Consider the following 19,264-nt stretch of genomic DNA (forward strand, 5'->3'; position numbering starts at 1 on the left):
TTTCTTTCTTTCTTTCTTTCTTTCTTTCTTTCTTTCTTTCTTTCTTTTTAATGTTTATTTATTTATTTTGAGAGAGAGAGAGAGAGAGAGAGAGAGCTCAAGCGGGGCAGGGGCAGAGAAAATGGTGTTTTCTGTGCTCTTGGCCGGCCAAAGCCTAGACTTGACTGTAAAAAGGTGCTGGGTGGTGCAATCAGAGAAGAAAGGATAGCTCTGGTGGGAGGCAGCTTCCAGTTTTGGGATGCGGACCAAGAAGAGAGGTGGCCTTATTTGGGGACAGGGTAGCGGACATGCAGGGACCCCAGCCGCTGTCTCTGAGGAGGCTTGACAACCTGCTCTCCTTTCCCTAGGACATGGATTCAAGCTCTCCCCTGTTGTGGGGAAGATCCTGTATGAATTAAGCATGAAATTAACGCCATCCTATGACTTGACACCTTTTAGAATGAGCCGCTTCCCCGGCCTGGGCAAAGCCCACCTCTGACCCCTGGCCAGCGCCTCCTTTTTGTACACTGGAGCCGGGAATAAAGCCCTCTGGCTGTAACATGCCCTCTTGTTCTCCTGCCTCTCTTGAGTCCCCTGTCAACACCGCATGATTGAATCGACCTTCTCTCCCTGGCCAGCTCTCCAGTCCTCACTACTTTTTTTGCTTCCGGAAGGTCAACCAGATATTCCACAATCACAGAGTAGCGAGGACCTTTGAGATGGCTGTCTCAATAAGGAGGACGCGTAAGGAGTGGCTCACGGGACCAAAGCAGTTGTTAAAATTCTCTTCGCTGAGGCATTTGATAAACCTGGGGTGGATGCGACTAACGCTGCCCAGGGGAGGGCAAACAGAACGATGTGTAGACCGCTGCTGCCCTTGGAGTTCCTTTTGCGAAAGCTGGAGCCACCCTCCATCACAAACTCCCATAAAATCTGGCTCACCTTGGGTGCACAATAAATGTTTGTTGGGAAAAATGTGTTAAGCAAACAAATAAATAAAAAGCTGCATTGCACTAAAGTCTGCGGTGGGCTGTATTTTCCATGCGACCTTATTTCTCAGAGACTTTAATTGTCTAACTCAGCACCCCAGAGTCCATTATCCCAGGAATCCTTGGGGTCTTCATCCTCTCAGGGCACCGCACCCTCTCTCCCTGGATTCTTTGTCTGGTTCTCGTCCTCTCTCTGGTTCTGAGAAGACGCTTAGCTCCCCAGTCTCTCATTAGGGTGTATTGTCAGGTCCTTATGAAGATGGAGTTGTTATACCAGAAAGGAAGAGAGAGGCACACTCGCTTAGAAACCCTGTTCAATGTTTGAATGTTAAATGTGCCATTTTATTATCATTAGGATTGCTCCCACTTAATGAAACGGCATTAGCACCAAGTCGGCTGGCCTCCTCGCACTAATTGCTTTGGAAGGGAACAGGCTCATAACTACCCCAGGGTGGGTGGAGGGGTGAGGGGGGTAACAGGGACTCGAGTGGGGCCCATCGAGCTCCGTCGAAACCCCAGCAGGAGCAGCTCCAGACCGGGCCAGTGTGACTTGAGAAAAGGCCTGCTCTGGGGAGAGAAAAACTGGGACCAGCTGGGGTGGAAATGTCAGGGGGAGGCAGTGAGTGGGAAGAGAGGGAAATGGGAATAGGAGTAAAAATATCCCCAAAGGAAAGACAACACAGAGGAGATTGCCTCGTAGGCCTAGGCACACGGATCGGCGCTGATTTCTCCGGGGAGTTGTAAAAGCCAGCCAGTCTCCCGCGCCCCAGCCAGGCCTGCTTCTTAGGTGCTCTCCGAGGCTCCCTTGCACCTCAGCCTCCATAAAGTGGGAATAATCACGTCCACAGAGTAGGAATAACGCTGAGGAGATGCCAAGCGCCAGGAGCCAGACAGACGCAAAAGGACAAACACTGGAGGATTTCACCCACAGGTGACGCTTAGGGCAGATTCACAGGGACGGGAAGTGGATGGTCGCTTCCGGGGAGCTGAGGAGAGGGGGGAATGGGGAGTTCGTGTGTAAGGGACGCAGGGTTTCGGTTCGGGAAGATAACAAAGTTGTGCAGATGGTGGTGATGGCTTCACAACACCGTGGTTTAACACATTACAAACACAAACGTGGTTTAAGAGAGTGTACTCAATGCCACGGAACGGTGACACTTAAAGATGATTAAAATGGGCAGCGCCTGGGTGGCTCAGTCGGTTGAGCGACCGACTCTTGATTTCGGCTCAGGTCATGATCTCTCAGGTTTGTGAGATCGAGTGCCGAGTTGGGCTCGTGCTGCCAGCTGGGAGCTGGCTTGGGATTCTCTCTCCCTCTCTCTCTCTGCCCCTCCCCTGCTTGAGCACTCGCACGCACACCCTCTCTCCCTCTCAAAAATAGAATAACAGGATACTTTTTCTATTGAGTATTAAGTATAAGTATTCTGTTATTTATTTATTTTTATAAAGATTTCCATTTTTATAATGTTTATTTATTTTCGAGAGAGAGAGAAAGAGAGAGAGAGTGAGCAGGGGAGGGGCAGAGAGAGAGAGAGGCAGAGGATCCGAAGCAGGCTCTGCACTGACAGCAGAGAGCCTGATACGGGGCTCAAACTCACAAACTGTGAGATCATGACCCGAGCCAAAGTTGGACCTTACGCGACTGAGCCACCCAGGCACCCCTGTAAATAAACGTTAAAAAATGATGACAAAGGTACGTTTTATGTCACGTATATTTTATCACAATAAAAAAATGGGAATAATAACACTGACCAACTTTACAAGGGTGTGTGAGGATCGAAAGAGATCACTCGTTCAATGTACAATTTTTTTTTTTTTTTTGAGAAAGAGAGAGAGAGGGCACACGTGAGCAAGGGGCAGAGAGAGAGAGAGAGAGACAGAGACAGAGAGAGAATCCCAGAAGGGGCAGAGGGAGAGAGAAATAAAGAGGGAGAGACAAGTGGAGCTCACCGGAAGCGGGGGTTGAGCTCACCCCACGTGGGACTCGAACTCACGAACCATGAGATCATGACCTGAGCCCAAGCCAGATGCTTGGTGACTGAGCCACCCGGGCGCCCCAATACACGTTTATTGAAATTCTGCTATGTGCCGGGGACTGTGCTAGGCATCCCGGATGTGTCTGTGAACAAAACATGAAAACTCTGCTCTTGTGGCGTTCACCCAGTCCAATGTGAAGACCTATAAACAGTACGCATGAATAAATTTTATCATAATTTAGAAGGTGACAGGTGCGTTGGGAAAAAGACGGAGCAGGGCGGGGAAGATAGAGAACTCTGGCGGAGGCGGGTTGGGGGACGCTGCCCTTTGTGATGATGGTGATGGTGATGATGGCGGTCAACCTGGGACTCAGTGAGGAGAGGCATTTGAGCAGCCCAGGAAGAGGGGGGAGGGCACCATGCACATAGTGGGATATGTAGAAGAGAATGCAGTAAACTGTAAAGCGAGGTATTGTGTTGTTGCTGAGAGAGAGAGAGAGAGAAACGGGGTACAGAGAGAGATCCGTGTAAGATCCTGCTGTCTCCCAAGCTGGCAAAGTTGGGGAGAAAGGGTGTTGGGAACCTCTCCCTCTCATTCAATGGCTGCCCGCAGCTCCCTCTGCCTCTGCTTCGCTCAGTGCCGCCCTCCTCCCCCAGCCAGCTGCAGATCCCCTTCCAAAATATCCAGTCTTATTCAGCTTGCTGGTGACAGTAAAGGAGGGGACCAATGTCTAGAAGAGGCTGAGAAAGGACAAGTGGGGGATGCTGACAAGCCCTGCCTGAGCTGGTGTGTCCTAAAAACGGAGTGTGAGGAGGGGCGGGGGCGTGTGGGGGTAGGAAGGGGTGTGTGTGGGAGGGATGAGGTCAGGAAGGAGTGGAGAGAAAAAAGAGCCGCAGAAGAAGAGACTGGTCATGTGCAGACCAAGAAGGCAGGCGGGGACCTCCAGGGGTGCTGCCCACCCCCAAAGCCGAAGGAAGCTGGTCCAGAATGCCCAAGAGGGAGGATCCGAGCACTTCGTATTGGGGCTCGGATGGGGTCCTGGAGGGGATGGAGGCAATGAAGAGTCCGTGGGCACAGAGGAGAGGAAACACCTTTGTTGAAGGTGGGGGTGGGGATGGACAACTTGAGGGTTTTAGAAACACTGAAGGATTTACCAAAACCGACCCACCTACATTAGCTCCCTGCTTCCCTCCGGCCTGAGCGTGGCCAGGCATGCCCGTTCAGGCAGACCCTACGTATCTTCAAGATGGAAGGAAATCGCAATAAATCGGGCAGGCAATAAGAGACCTCTGGAAAGGCCGCTAGGGTCTGCACAGGCTGCAGGGGAGAGATAAGGGCAGCGGAGAGAAAGAGGCCAGCATGGTTGCCAACCAGACGAAGGAAAACAGAGGCAAGCTAAAAATAGGTTGGGGGTGGGGAGGGAGGAAAGCCAGTCCAGAAAAGAAGGGAAAGCGGAGGCAATCGATGCCATTGTGACTCTGACCCAATTCTTCCTCTCTCAGCCTCACCAAACTGAAAAACTAGGGGGTGACGGGGGAAGAGGGAAAGGTCTGGCACAGAGAGAGGAGAGTCAGAAAGTAATGTGAGTCCTAAGACCTGGGCAGCCGTGGAGCACAAGTCAGTAATCGTGACGTGGAAAAGAGGGGGTAAAGTGTAGGTAGTGAAAGGTAAACCCTTCCCAGAGTTTGGTGCCCCAGGACAAGCTTAAGAGCTTAAGGAGCATGAGTGCAACTTGGAAGGAGGAGGTTCAACTGTCTACAAAGGTGAAAGGAGGCAATGAGGATGAGTTAGTCTGGAGACAGTAAGCAGGAGTCACTTGACAACTTGAGTTTTACTTCTCAGAAAGGTGATTAAAGAGAATTTGGCCACTGGATATTTTATTTCTTTTATTTTAAAAATTTATTTATTTTGAGAGAGAGAGAGAAAGAGAGAGAGCATGAGCAGGGGAAGGGCAGAGACAGAGAGGGAGAGAGAGAATTCCCAGCAGAATTCCCACTGTCAGCGCAGAGCCCGATGCGGGGCTCGAACGCATGACCCGTGAGATCGTGACCTGAGCCAAAATCGAGAGTTGGACTCTTAACCAACTGAGCCACCTGGACAGGCATGGATATTTTACTTCGACGGCGGGCTTCCAGTACAGCAGGAGGGATTTAGGTTAGACCTCAGGAAATCCATCCCGCTAAGTAGATTTGTGAGACATTAAAACATGTACAGAAACACTCTTGTGGTATCCTTTCCTTGGACATCTTTGACAATGAGAGGCCCGTCTATCTGGGCCTGTATAGGTTTTCCTGAAGGCTAGGGCCTCCCCAGAAACCTCTGGGAGACTTCCGGCTAGAGAGGAGATCTAAGGTTTTTATTCCCCTTGAGGTAGGGTCTAAAATGGGTTTCTGGATCCGGGCCGATGGCAGGGCAAATGTAAGCACCTGGGCCAGCAAGGGGAGGCACAAGGTGGGCTGAGTCTGTAGGGCAGGGAGAAGCAGCAGAGACAAGGGGCGGGCTTCTAACGGGCGGGGCCCAGTGGCATTTACATAACTTTGAATAATGAATGAGCCCAGCTCTGGGGCTCCTAGTCAGCATGCTCATCTGCATCTTTATTAAGCTTTATAAATGATTCAGCTCCCTACCCCTTCCCCCCCAGCCCCTGCCCAGCCTGCCCCAAGCATCAGGGTAGCTGATTGCTCATTATTTTAGACTAGATTTGTTTCACCAACATTCAGTGAGGCATGGAGTGGGGGACGCAGGAGGGAGGAACGTGGCCAAAAGGCAGGTGGAGTTGAGGGGAAGGGGACAGAAGCAGCAGCCACGGGAAGGCAGGCAGATGGCTGGGAGCTAGGGACCTGGGCATAATTCTCTAAATGGCTCCTGGAGCCAACATCTTCAGGGACGAGAAGTTTCTTAAGATTCCCCAAAAGGTGCTGGGTTCAAGTCCCATTCAATCCCCGGTTTCCCTCGCACCTGCTGCCAAGCCCCCCGCAGGCCCCTCGCTCAGCTCCGTTGCAATGTTGAGTCACTTGAGCAGCCAAATGAGGAGTACAGCCCCCAGGGAAGTTCTCACTTTTTCCTGAGGCAGGAATTTTGATATTTTCACACACACACACACACACACACACACACACACACACACAAAATCTGCTACACTTGCAAGGTAAGAACAGGCATCAGGCATTATTAGGGGAGAACGAGACAGACACAGACACACATAGTATGTGGATTTGTAGGGACACGGAAGCCTCCCGCCCACAGAGTTCGAGCCCACCTGGAGGGGAAGGCTGGAGAAGATGCGCAGCCTTCAGTGTGTCCCGGGAGGGCATGTTTGTGCCAAGTGCTCTGGGACCTGCCGGGTCTACCGGCTGGAGGCAGGGAGAGGTATTAAAAGCCTAGACAAGGAGGAGTTGGCAGGAAACTGGTAGGGGGAAAGGTAAAGCATTTCTCAACCCTGGCTGCACATTAAAACTACCCAGGGAGCTTTAAAAAATATGATGCTTGGGATCCACCCAAGACCAATTAAATTGGAATCCCTGAATGAGAAAGCCCTTAAGCACAGTATTTTTTCAAAGTCTCCTCAGTGTTGTTTCGATCCTGATTGGAACACATTTTTAAATTTTATATATATACAGTTTATTAAATGATTAATATATAAAATAAAATCAGAGAAATCTAAACATTGGATATTTGGTATTAAGGACTTATTGATAATGTATTTAGGTGTGATGAGTATTGTGATTACATTTTTAAAGTATCTTTGTCTTTTCTTTGAGGGATATACACTAAGGTATTTCTTGAGAAAGTGATATGTCTGGGGTCTACTTCAAAATAATCCAGTAGAGGGAATGGGAAAGTGGGTGGGGGTGTAGATGACGCAAGATTTGCTCAGTGTTGATAACTGTTTTGTTTTTAATTTGTTTTAAGTCTATTTTCCGAGGGGGAGAGAGAGAGAGAGAGAGAGAGAGAGAGAGAGAAAAGCATGAGTGGGGGAGGGGCAGAGAGAGGGAGAGAGAGAATCTCAAGCAGGCTCAGCACTGCCAGCTCAGAGCCCGATGTGGGGCTGGAACCCACAAATCCCATGACCTCAGCAGAAATCAAGAGCTGGTCCCTTAACCGACTGAGCCACTCAGGCGCCCCCAGTGTTGATAACTGCTGAAGCTGCTTGATAGAGAAGTTCGTTGTATTATTCTTTTCACTTTTTGTATACAAAACAATAAACGGAGTTCCTTGAGTGTTTCTAATATGCAGCAGGGTGAGAACCACAGAGCCAGGCACTCAGCAGAAAAGGGGTCACCATGGCACCTCTGTGAACACAATCGGCTTCAAGCAGAGCAGGTTTGTGGGACCCTAAATGATAGGTGAGGGTCCTGACCACAGGCAGAGCTGCAGAAACCACTTGGGGGGTGGGGAATGATACGTAACAGTTAGAGATGCAGTTGGGGATGGGAGGCGTCCAAGCCTTCTTCCCCAGCCAGCACAGTCTCTGGGGACTCAGTCCCCATGCTCTGTGCACCAAAGTGCAGGGCGTTGGGAGTGGTCACTGGACGGAGGGTCACTGGGTGCCTGAGGCACCCAGAGCAAGAAGCCAGCTTCGCTCCTCTTTCTCAATCCCCACCTCTCCTGATTCCACAGGAGCTGGACCCCATCTCAGCAGGCACCCCTCTTCCCCAGGCACCCGCCTTTCTTAACTGCCATCACCACTGCTTCCCTGCGCTGTCACTCCCCTGACGGGCTCATCTGCCCGTGCCAGGGAACATTAGCCCAGCTGACTTCATCAAGGAGGTGAGGAAAGGCAACACAAATCCACAAAAGTATGGGCACCCAGGCACCCACCCCCAGCGGCAGAGCTGTCCTGAGCTGCTGAGAGATTCGCAGAAGCTTGGTTTCATTTGCATATCACTCCTTTAATAAACAATTCAAATGAATCCCAAATTTTCAGTTTTCTGCTATCCACTGGTGGGATCTCCTCACATTTGTCCCTGACACAGAGCAACCATTCCCACGTTCTCCACGTGCTCTTGTGAAATAACTTCCCTGCCAGTGGAGGGGTACGATGCCCCCACCCCACTCTGCGCCCCTCCCATACTGAACTTAGCCCGCCCCCCCCCCCAGTCCCTCCCCCCACCCCTGCAGGCACCACCAGCACGGCATCAGGCTCAGTTTGGGGCTCTCGATCTGTCTTCTCCGCTCCATTACCTTCCCCTGATGGCCTCTAGGGGCTGGGGAGGGGAGAGACTTGGAGGGGGTCTATTTAAGAGATTTTTGGAATCTGTGCCTGCGCATCACCCACTGCCATGAGTTATTTCAGCGCCGATGTTTGTCTCGAGCTGATTATTCCAGCCCGAGAACAGGTGGAGCAGCCTGCGGTGGCTTATTCGTCAGCCAAGGCCATCTGTTCCCAACAAGCTGAGATTTGTAGCTGATTTCTACTGGGGAGCAAGGAGTGGGGGTGGGGAGGGAGATGAAACTCACCCTGACGCCCCAGGGGACTTACTCCTCCTGGACCTTCTGCAAAGCCTGAACCCCCAGACATCCCCTTCTGACACCTATACCTTCTCATTTTCTCAGAGAACTCACTGGTCACTTGATGCTCTGAAACAGCAAAGATACTTTTTCCTTAAGGGGCTAAACCTTCTTAGATGGTCAGGTATGAGAAGCACAAATCGATCAGCCAGGCACAAAGTCTGGCCTTTGAGCCATGTCGACCCACAGAGATCTTAAAAAAAAAAGGTATACAACTGTGACACGCATATCCTAAATGACCTTTTGACTCTTGGCTTCTCCATACCCATTCCGCCACACCAGTCCCCCTTCACCAACAGGAGTACAAGAGTCTCCTCGCCTAAACCTGTCTCCTGAAGGGCTCCCAGCTACACGGGAGGGCAGGTCTAGATGCTCCCCTGACTTCCTCTCCCCTAAATACCCTGCTCAAGTTCCACCCTCCAATCTGCTCCTTTTCCAGCTTCTACACTCAGCCGTGCCAAGAGATGCCTGCTGCTTTAAAAACGGCTTTCCCGGAGCAAGGGATCTAAGCAGTTTCTAAGCAGCTTTGCCACATGGTCCCCCCACCCCCCACCCCCCCTTTGGCTACTATTTCTATCTATGAAATGCCAGGAAAGAAGCTACTCTTAAAATCACACTAATATGACAATTTGGGGCTTTCTTTGGTGTTTCGCACAGATATATATCTGTACTGACTTAAAAAAGAAAAAAACCGAGGGGAGACTGGGTGGCTCATTTGGTTAAGCGTTCAACTTCAGCTCAGGTCATGAGTGGTGGTTCATGAGTTCAGTCCCGCTTTGGGCTCGCTGCTGTCAGCGCAGAGCCTGACAAGGGGCTGGAACTCACGAACTGTGAGATCGTGACCTGAGTCGGATGCTTAACCGACTGAGCCATCCAGGCGCCCCGAGGTCCCTTCTAATGTTTATCTAACATCTGTGCCTTCGTGTGTACTTTTGTCACGTGTGCATGTTCCCTTAAGAACCCATTCATAGAGCTGTAAGACCGCCTCACTTTCTAGTTGGTTCTCTAGGGTTATTTTGCCGGTTCCTGGGAACAGAAGCTCCTTCTCTGCTGTTAAATCTTGCCCAGTTGGCTCAGTATGTGGCCCACTGGAAAGACAGCCTCCACAGATGAGCTCTAGGACCCTCCAAGGCAGGCCGTGAGTTCTGTGCTTTTCGTGAAGCAACTTCCAGGGTAGTGCCACTCACTAGGGTCACTCTTCCCTCCTCTCCAGAGGATAGTATTCCTGTGGGGGCCAGAAGCAGCCTTCAGGCAAGGTTTCCAACCTCCAACTGCAACTTGCCAGTCCCCAGAACTAAATATGAGCCATGAGGCCTATTGTACCACACACAATTTTGTATTTTGCCTATTTACCAGTCATTGACCTATCTTTCAAAGACATAATGTTTCTAAGGCTATTGGCTGCCTCTAGTTGTTCCAGAATGTGTGTGTGTGTGTGTTTTAAACTCCTTCTTTTCTGATTCTGTGCTTTCAAATTCCCTAGCGTCCTCTTTTCCTCAAATCCATTTGCTTCTTTCTCTAATCTAGTCAGATCATAGATGTGGCACAAAACATATAAAAATTTATTAAAATGTGGAAACTCTTTGACTCTTAAGCCACCTCAAATATAATTTGCCTGGATGGTGTGAACCTTAATATCCTTTTTGAGGTTTTCTCTCTCTCTCTCTTTTTGGTAAAACTGTCATAGCTGACTTTTGATATCTAAAGCAAATTCTATCTGCACATTTAAGTATTCCACTGGGAGATTTATGTCACTGACTTCAATCGCAAAGCACACATCCTTTTTGGAATCTCCCTCATGTATGTGACCCATCACTGGGGTTTACACTACAAAAGACTCAATTTCTCTGTGAAATTCCGTCTAAACAAATCTAGCATCCTTGTTAACTCCAAAATGGCTATTGCTCTGGAAATCACTCCTCCCAGATCAAATCCCAGAGAATGGTCTGGATTTTTCCATCGTGCTGTAATGAAATTAGACTGAGGTGAATATAGCTTAATATATGCATTCCGGGCCATGTGGAACTGTTACTCATATTGTTGGCACAGTATATGCATGAAGCAGAAATGTGATAATGTATGGAGGATGCTCTGAAAATTTTAAGGAGCAACATAAATGTAAGGTTGACATTTCCCCCCAAAATGCCAAGAAGTGTTTCCTTACTTAGGCTAGGCCTTGGTGAATACCAGGCACACAGCGATTTAGAGATGAGGTTCTGGACAATGCTTCCTGGCACTCTCACATGTCCCTTTACCCTCTGACAAGGCCAGAATGGCCGGGAGGCTCCAGGGCAGTTGCTGGAACCAAGCTGAGGACCCTGCTAGGACACATATCACCTCTTTGAGCCTCACAGAGAGGACACTTCCGGGTTGTGATGAAGGTGAGAGGAGTAGTAAATGCTCAGCAAATGGGAACATAGTAAGTAGGTGCTCAGCAAATGGGAACTATTGTTAATTTTATCATCCTCCTCATCCCACGGGTCACTCCTGACAGGCCGGGAAGGGCACCCTCGTTCCCAGCTTCTGCCAGGGACTTCCAAGAGCCTTGAAAAGGCGGGAAACAGTATTGTAGGTCTGCTTAGCTCCGAGACCAGGGCTCGCGCCCAGGGAATCCTTGAAGGGCAAGGCCCACGGGCTCCGCCCAGTCAACTGCTTGAGAACCTTTTGAGCGTAGTGGCTTCCGGAGGTGCGGGAAGACCCTTCGGGCGGGGGCGGAGTCGGAGGCGAGGCGCTCGGGAGGCCCGGGTCATGCAAATGAGATATGAATATGCTAATACAGGCGGGCTCCCCACGATTGGGAGGGCGTCTGCCGGGACCGGCAGAGCCCGCGGGGAAACGGGAGAAGAAATGCAGAGAGGAAGCGGAGGCGCACCCGGGCTGCTGGACGCAACCGGCCCCAGACCGACTGGCGCTGGGAGAAGACGTCCCTCCCCTGGCACCGGCATCGCGCTGCCCGACTCGCGCCGCCAGCCGGGCCCTCCGGCTCCTTACCGAGGGTGATGAAGGGGTGGGGGTGGGAGGTTCTGTGGGCGGCAGTGAGGGGCTCCCTCCGAATTGAGAAGCCAAAAGGTTGTCAGCGGTACCACCTTGTTTTACAGATGGGAAAACTGAGTCCGAGAGATTACTGCCCCTTCTCCAGGGTCTCAGCGCTAGCGGCAGAAGCTCTCCGTGGAGTAGGTTCTTGTCTCCTTTTGTTTTGTTTTCCCTCCGGCACGTGGACACCACTCTGTAGGTGAAAAAGCAGCAGCCCTAAATGCAGCAGAACTTGGTGCATTACCAAGCATGTCCCGGACTGCCCACCAGGCTGGAGGATTTAGAATAGAATACTTCCTGGGGAAAGATGAAAGGAATTGGGGTGGCAGCCAGTAGCAGCAGCAGCAGCAGGCAAGGACAAATTACCATAGGCTGGTCTGGAATGTGTTGCTGCGTGAAAGGTGAGGAAGTGTTCCAGCTTCTCTGGGAACTGGCTCAGAGGAAATGAAAGGGGAGCAGAAGGATTATGGTTAGATTTAAGGCAGTGCTTTCTCCCAGGGATGATAATGGGGCCCCTTATTCAGTGACCCAGGAAGGCTATGGACCCACCCCCCTCCCTCGCTTCGGAGGGCTTTGGAACCCAACTCCCTCTAGTCCCGAAGGGCCCAGCATGGAGGACAGGAATGAATGATTGACTTTGAAAAGTCCTCACTATTCAGGTAGGAGATCCTTTCCTGGGATGGGCCCCCTGGGCTCTTTGCTGAGGATGAGGACAGCAGACGCGCTGGCTCGGGGGCCCTGAGGGGAAAGCAGCAGTCGTGGCATCTCTTGCAACACGCTCACTGCCAAATTGATTCAAATTGGCTTGGATATGAACATATGATTAAAGGAGCGGCGCGATTCATTTATCAGGAGAGATTAAAGAGCGGCATCTGCGCAGCCTAGCTGGGGGACAATTAAGGAGCAAATCGCTAAGTGTCTGCGCCACTAGGCATGGGGGTGGGGCATGGTGGGGGGACAACTGGGATGATCTGCCAAGAGGACACAGGACAAAAGGAAGTAGTTCAGGAGTCACTGTGGGCCCCTGTTGTCTCTGGGCATTGACTGGGCACCTTGGGGAGCCTCACAAGGCTTTGGGTCCCACCCATGCCTCTCATTAGACAGGAGATTCTATGGAGGCAGCTTTGAGCCTGGCACAGGGACAGATTTGCTGCCTTTTTTTCTAGAATCATTTACATCTTAGGGACCAGAGGTGCCCTGAGTGTACAGGTGAGGGCGGAACTTACGGAGCTCTGAAGGCACACCCAAAATGATTGGCCTTTGATGGCTACAATCTCTTGGACTCCCCCGGGGAGATGGTGCTGAGGGAATCGCTCCTTTCCTTCTTGGAGCCCAGCACCCTGGCCAAGGGGCTTTGCTGCAACTTGAAGTGTTGGTCATGTGAGGCGATTTCCTGCTTCCTTAGCCTGTGGAGATCCCTACCACCACCTATCTTTCCCTGCCTCAGGGCCTTTGCTTAAGCTCTTTTTTTTCTGGTACACCTGTAGAAGCCTTTCTTCAAACCCCAGCTCAAAATACCAGCTCCTTTTAGAAGCCTTCCCATCCTTCTCCAACCCCCTCCCCCATCATATTCCCAAAGCAACCTATTTGTCCTTCTGTCTCATGTAATTATTTCCACATGGGTCTGTCCCAATCTATGAGCCCCTAGATGACAAACACTATAATTTACTCCTCTCTCCTCACCCAAAGCTTGCAGATATTAGTAGATGCAGTACCTATTTTGTATGTCTAACTCCTCCACTAGAATATCTGCCTTATGAAGGAAGAAAACTCATCTGTCCCCAGCACTTAGAACAGTGCCTAGGCCATGGCAGGCAGTTATGAAATATCTGAATGTTGAGTGAATGAATAATTAATAATAAAAGCTTTCTGAATTGAAGCCCCAGGTCAGACAATTCGACAATGATGTTGGACTTTCCAGTTAACCTGAGGCCTGAGTCGGTGCAGGTCAACAGAGTTGGGATCTTGTCTGCAGATGGGAGGGACTCTGTCACCCATTCCTGGGAGAAATAGAAAATGCACCCATCTATTTGAGAGCATGAGTAAAAGATGAACATGAGGAGCCAGCAGTTTAAAAAAAAAAAAAGTAGGGGCGCCTGGGTGGCTCAGTCGGTTGGGCGTCCGACTTCGGCTCAGGTCATGATCTCACGGTTTGTGAGTTCGAGCCCCGTGTCGGGCTCTGTGCTGACAGCTCAGAGCCTGGAGCCTGTTTCTGATTCTGTGTTTCCCTCTCTCTCTATCCCTCCCCTACTTGTGTTCTGTCTCTATCAAAAATAAATGAATGTAAAATAAAATAAAAAATTAAAAAAAAGTAACTTTACTTTTATTACCTTTTCTATTCGACCTTGCAGGGGCAGTGGAGAGGGGTAGTCTTTTTCATTCAAGATGGGTCCATATTATACTTCTCTCCCACTCGTTCTGGGGGACTTTCCTCCCTCCTTCCCTTTCTTGACCCTTTCTGGGAGGCTGACATCTCCAGAGCCTTGGCTTCAGGGCTGTCTGATACCCTTTCCTGCCTACCTGTACAAACCAGGGGAGCCCGACTGACCAGCTGTAAAAGAAACTTTATGTGTGCCAGGATTATAACTGGTCACATTACAGAAGGTGGAGGAGGAGTCGTCGTTTGTTTTTTACCCTTCTGTAAGAGCTGCCTTGTAGCTGTCAGTGAGCAGACCAAGTGTGGACTGAGGCATGAAGGCAGAGACTGGGCAGGGCAGAGAAGCCAGAACTCCCAGCCTACTCAAGTTGGCCTGTGGCCAGTGGGGTTGGGGGCCAGGGAGAGTTCTGGCAAGTTTTGATCAAAAAGTCATATTTGGAATGACTAAAATTAAACTTAAAGTTTTTTTCTAGAAGGACTTGAAAAAAAGAGAGAGAGAGAGAGAGAGAAGCTAGGATCCCTGTAATTGGTGAGATTTAGTAATCAGAGGACCTCAACATTTCTGAGTGGAGGCCAGTGTAGGATGAGGCATGAATGGCTCTGCCTGATTGCAATCCACAAGCTCTTAAAATAAAAGGTGGGGTTTGTCTCCCTTGACCAATCTTCTCATTCTACCTTTGCCTGCCCCCAGGTGACCTGCCAGAACTTTCTTTGTGGCACTGATCTGGCGTGGGAGTAGGCCAGAGACCCGGCCGCTTCCCTAGGTCCTTACCAGAACCCTGCCTCTGCTCCCCATTGACCATCTCGGACTTTACCTGAGCCTGAAGTAACAGGCAGAGCCAGGAGGAGAAGGACGTTTATTTCCATACATCAGGTAAACAGGGAAGAGAGAGCACAGCCCAGTGAGTACAAACCAATTGCGGGAGAGAAGGTGAGGGGGACAGCAGATGGGAGCTGCACCAGGCACTGCCCTTGGGTCCCCAAGTCTGGTATTATTGGTGGGATGACCTTTAGGGTGGGGCTGGGACTGTCCGGCCACGTGTTGTCTTGTCTCGGGGAAGTATGTGGGGGCAGGGCAATTGGAAGAAGAAAAATGACTCAGGCTCAGGACACAGGGTGAGGACTCGTGTCTAATGCACATCAGTACTGACCCAAACCCCCATCTTGAGTTTTTCTGATCACAAGCTCCCAACCCAAGGCCTTCCCTCTCAAGTTGGGCCTACAGTCCAGGCAACTTGGACAGAGGGTCAAGGAGGCAGTGCTTGGATAAGCCCCGAACTTATCGGCATAGGTGGAATGGGTTTAGTCTTAAATAGGTCATTGCACTTAACACACTGATGAGACGAAGGGGGTGGGGGCTGAAAGTGCCAGATGGTACATATGCACCCCTGTCTGTGTAGGCTTGCTCAACCCAAACCCAGAAGCACCTGAGAGCCGCTCCCCATGCTGACAAGAATCTGGACCCAGCTCCGCTCACCGGTCTCTCCAGCTGCACAGAGAAAGGACTGCTCTCTGAGGAGCGAAGCGGGAGATGAGATTCCCCTAGTCAGTCATTCCTGGAAACCCCAGCTGCCACCACAGCCCCCTCCCACTCTCAGGGATGCAGCTGTGATGGAGAGGGTGGGTATTTAAATTAAAAGTAAAAAGACAGCAGGCACTGAGAAGAGAAAGCCCTCACCCCAAGCCTGGGGGCGGGGAAGGAATTGCTGTTCCTGCCCCCAATTCCTCCCCATGGACCCAGCAACCTAGAGTGTCCCAGCAGGCAATCTGTCCACCGTCCCTGAGCAGGGGGCTGAGATGGAGGTCAGCTTGCTGGCTCCATGCAGTGCCAAGCCACCTGCCACTGCCCACAGTGCGGCCCAAGGTCGAAACCAAAAGTGTGGCATTTGGAGGCAGAAGGAGCATTAAGTTCTCTTTTCAGAAACTCCTCTTCCCCCCACCTCTTCCATGTGGAGATGTCAGACACCCACAATTTGGAAAGCCCCCCAACCCCCTTGGGTCGGGTGTTTCCCATGCAGATCAGCAGTCAGGTGGGGGAGACCTGTGCCCCATCATTTCCTGGGAGAGGCGCTGTGGCAGTAGCCTTTGGGTGCCAGAGGTTCAGACCACTCCCCTGGGCTATGCGTTGGTCTCTGTCGGCTTGGCCTCTGTGTCGCTGTCACTCAGATAGTTATGGGAATATCTTGGCCTGGAGGTGCTGTCCAGAGGGTCGTGTTCATCATCTGACCGGTCAGGGGCAAGGGACTTCCAGTAACTGGTGGGGCTGCAGGGAGAGAGGAACAAGGTCACAGACGAACAATGCTCTTAACTCGCAGCACCAAAGCCTTTGGGTCTGGGGAGGCTCCCAAAGCCCTGTCATAGCAGTCCCTAAAAGCCACAAATTGAGAAGTAAATTCAATCCTATCTTGCTTGAGAAGCAATTCCATCTTCCCCAGAAGACACTCAGAGTAGTCAGAGAAAGGAGCACATTGTTTTGATTCTGAAACCTTTTGAAATTCCCAGGAAAGCAACACTGTAGAGCAGTGGGTCTCAAACCCGAGTGTGTTATAAAGACTCCTGCATCCTTCCCTGGAGAAATTTTGATTTGCTAGCTTTTGGGTGGAACTGAGGAATTCCCCATTTTCAACTCCTCCCCAGAAGATTCTGATGGAGGTGGTCCATGGACCAGGCTGACTTGGAGAATGGCAGTCTGGTGATTATATGGCTACAACCTAAGGGAACCTCATTCCTAACACGATTCCATCTAAGAAGGAGGAGCCTTCCTCACGGAATACTACCAGACCTTAATACTTTCCCCTTAGGCTTTCCTAAGGCCTGTGGGAATTTCTGCCCTTGACCGTGGCATCATCTATTCACCACAAGGATAGGAGACTCAGGATGTAGGAACTGGCAAGACGTCCATTGCAGGGTGGCATAGTTATCCCTTTCTTGGTATCATAACCCAGCCCTCTAGAGTTTTCATCAGGTCACTGGGAATCTCCAGCTTCCTCCCACCAGGATGTGAAGAAACATCATCCCCTGGATGGAGCAGGCTCATGGCATTCAGCAAGGATGGAACCTTCTGCTCCAGTCACCTTCTTTTTTTTTCTTTCTTTCCCAAAGCCTGAGAGCCACCTTCCCCTGCCCCTCCCACTGCTGCTGCCTCTGCCGGTTCAAGTGCACCATAATTTCAACACTCTTGAACAAAATGCAGCACAGAGAAGCTCCACCCCTACCAGTGTCCAGCACTCAGAGAGTCCCCGTCCAGTGCTCCCAGGGACACAGCTCTGCTTCTGGATCCTAGAGAGCTTCCACTGGCATAAACAGGAATTCGGTGACCCCTCTGCCCACATTCTGCTTTAAGAATCTGAGGCGGGGAACCTTGTTTATAGCCCCTTTGAAGTTCTACCCCAAACCCGAAGAGGAGGAAGCAGGCTTCTGAGAGAAAGAATCAAATCCTTCACTTTTCCATCTGTGTTGTGAAGAAAGGGTTTGGCTATCGAGTACTTCCAGCATGTGAGACATCGTCCTAGGCAGTCTGGATATGCATCTTATTCTTCACAAGAGCCCTATGAAAGGTCACCAGGAAGCTGGTTCAAAGAAGCATCTTGCTCAAGGTCATATAGCCACTATGTACATTTGAACTTGGACTCTTAGACCTCAAAGCTTTTGCTGACTCCACCCGGCCACTGGATTGGGTGACCCGAAGAGGAAACAAGACCAAACCTGAATGCTCCCCACAGGCCCATGGTGAAAGGCCAGGGGGGTGTGTAAAGATAGGTTTCTCTCTCTGTCTGTCTCTCTCTCTCTCCCCCCCCCCCCCCGCCCCCCGCTCCCTGGGGAGAAGGAAGAGCCTGATAGACTACATGTTCAATTATGCAAAATGGTTCAGGAATGGGGCAGTCTGGTTAATAGTTATCATATTTCTCATGAATGAATTACCATTTTTAAAGGAATCAGAATAGCACAAAACACATTTAATACAAACTAGACTGAACATAAATGAGTCTTACTTTGATGGGCCAAAGGCACTTAAGGACTCTAGGGTGTCTCAGGGACGAAATCATAAAGCTCAATGATGACTGTGCACCATAGAAAAAATTGGGGTTATTTTAGCTTTTGGGTTGTTTGAATTCTAAATTAGTGGGAGCCTGGTTTTATTTTCATGTTTGAGATAGAATTTCTGGGCACCCAGTGCTAAGGTCTGCTCTTGGGCACGGGAAGGACTGATTTTGTGAAAAGGCAGTGTGATTATTTTGGGGGCAGTTGGGGGGCAAGGCAGATGCCAGGACTGGGACCCAGATGCCAATGGGGCGCTGTCGGGTAGGGGCCGGCCCGAATTCCTTTCGATTCCCCCCACGTCTCTCCTTAGAGTAGGGCCGCGTCCCCCATCCCTGTGTCCTTGTGCCCGCCGGGTTCCAACACTGCTCCATCCAGGTGCTGGGTAAATGGCACAGGTAGCGGGGGTCAGTTCCACGGAGCCATAAGATACCCTTGCCCCTGGCTGGGTGTTCTTCAGCCAGTCTCCTTTGTGGCTTCTATCGCCATAGCTGTAGAGCCAACAGCAGGCAGCTAGCCCCCTCCCCAGGGCAAGAGTCCGGGCTGGCAATTTGAACATTTTAACCAAATTGTTCCAAAAGCTTTCCTCCCCACAAGCCAGTGTCTCCTGCGCAGCGCTGTCACAAACAATTTGGTGTATAAACTAATTCCTGCTGGGTGAGCCCGGGGTGGCAGGCCCCTCCCCTTGCCTCTGCTATGGATGCGTTCGTGTTCTGAATTCTCACCGGTCCCCATCACCAGATGGGAAGCTAAGCCATCACTCTGCCCCTGCCCCCATTCTACCCAAAGTCGGTTCATGCTGAGTTTGACTAGGTCCTCCCTTCCCTGGTCCTTCTCCTGCCAGCTCTGTATTGACTGGCAAGCTTTTGGCTCGGTGCCCACTCTCCCCGCAGTGAATCCAATCCTCCCCGGTGGTGTTGTATAGGGTTTCAGGATCACTCCTGTCTTGCTGGCAGACAAGAGGAACTGTGCTGGTGGCTGGGGGAAGAAACAGGCTTTATGTGGTTTTGTTCTTGCTGGTCCTGGGGTCAAGGGTGATGATGGGCTGAGGGCATTGGGTCCGAAATACACCAGTTGCCGGGGCCTGGTGAGGCCCACGTCTCCCTCTTCAAGCAGGGGTGCAGTGCTCAGAAGGGTCTGGCCTTCTCTCTTTTCCAAACCACCCCATGGCCCATCAACTGACTTCCTGCATTAGGGGAGCAGGGCACTCAGCAGGGCTGCGGAGGGGAAGGCTGAGCTGGTAGATACAATATTGCGACTCCAGCCTTTGCTCACTGTGGAGCTGACAACAGCTCCCTCGAGCAACGGAGATGCTTTCTGCTCCTCCAGAGCATCCCGCAACCACTGCCACAGGGGGGGA

General features: G+C 50.9%; 2 protein-coding genes across 6 annotated transcripts in view; one reads left to right on the forward strand and one right to left on the reverse strand.

Moving 5' to 3' along the window:
- PIPOX (pipecolic acid and sarcosine oxidase) overlaps positions 1-595 on the forward strand; it is a 40,706-nt gene extending 40,111 nt beyond the window's left edge. For both annotated transcript variants that reach the window (XM_049636683.1, XM_049636684.1), the window contains exon 9: positions 348-595. In XM_049636683.1, the coding sequence (XP_049492640.1) occupies positions 348-478 (131 nt within the window). In that variant the 3' untranslated portion in view covers positions 479-595. The remainder of the gene's footprint in view (positions 1-347) is intronic.
- Positions 596-14,706: 14,111 nt separating this feature from the next.
- MYO18A (myosin XVIIIA) overlaps positions 14,707-19,264 on the reverse strand; it is a 102,952-nt gene continuing 98,394 nt past the window's right edge. For 2 of the 4 annotated variants that reach the window (XM_049636708.1, XM_049636706.1), the window contains one exon: positions 14,707-16,129. In XM_049636708.1, the coding sequence (XP_049492665.1) occupies positions 15,985-16,129 (145 nt within the window). In that variant the 3' untranslated portion in view covers positions 14,707-15,984. The remainder of the gene's footprint in view (positions 16,130-19,264) is intronic. The other 2 variants (XM_049636704.1, XM_049636705.1) reach the window with 1 other exon arrangement.

Source organism: Panthera uncia, chromosome E1 (assembly GCF_023721935.1).
Source record: "Panthera uncia isolate 11264 chromosome E1, Puncia_PCG_1.0, whole genome shotgun sequence".
Lineage (NCBI taxonomy): Eukaryota > Metazoa > Chordata > Mammalia > Carnivora > Felidae > Panthera > Panthera uncia.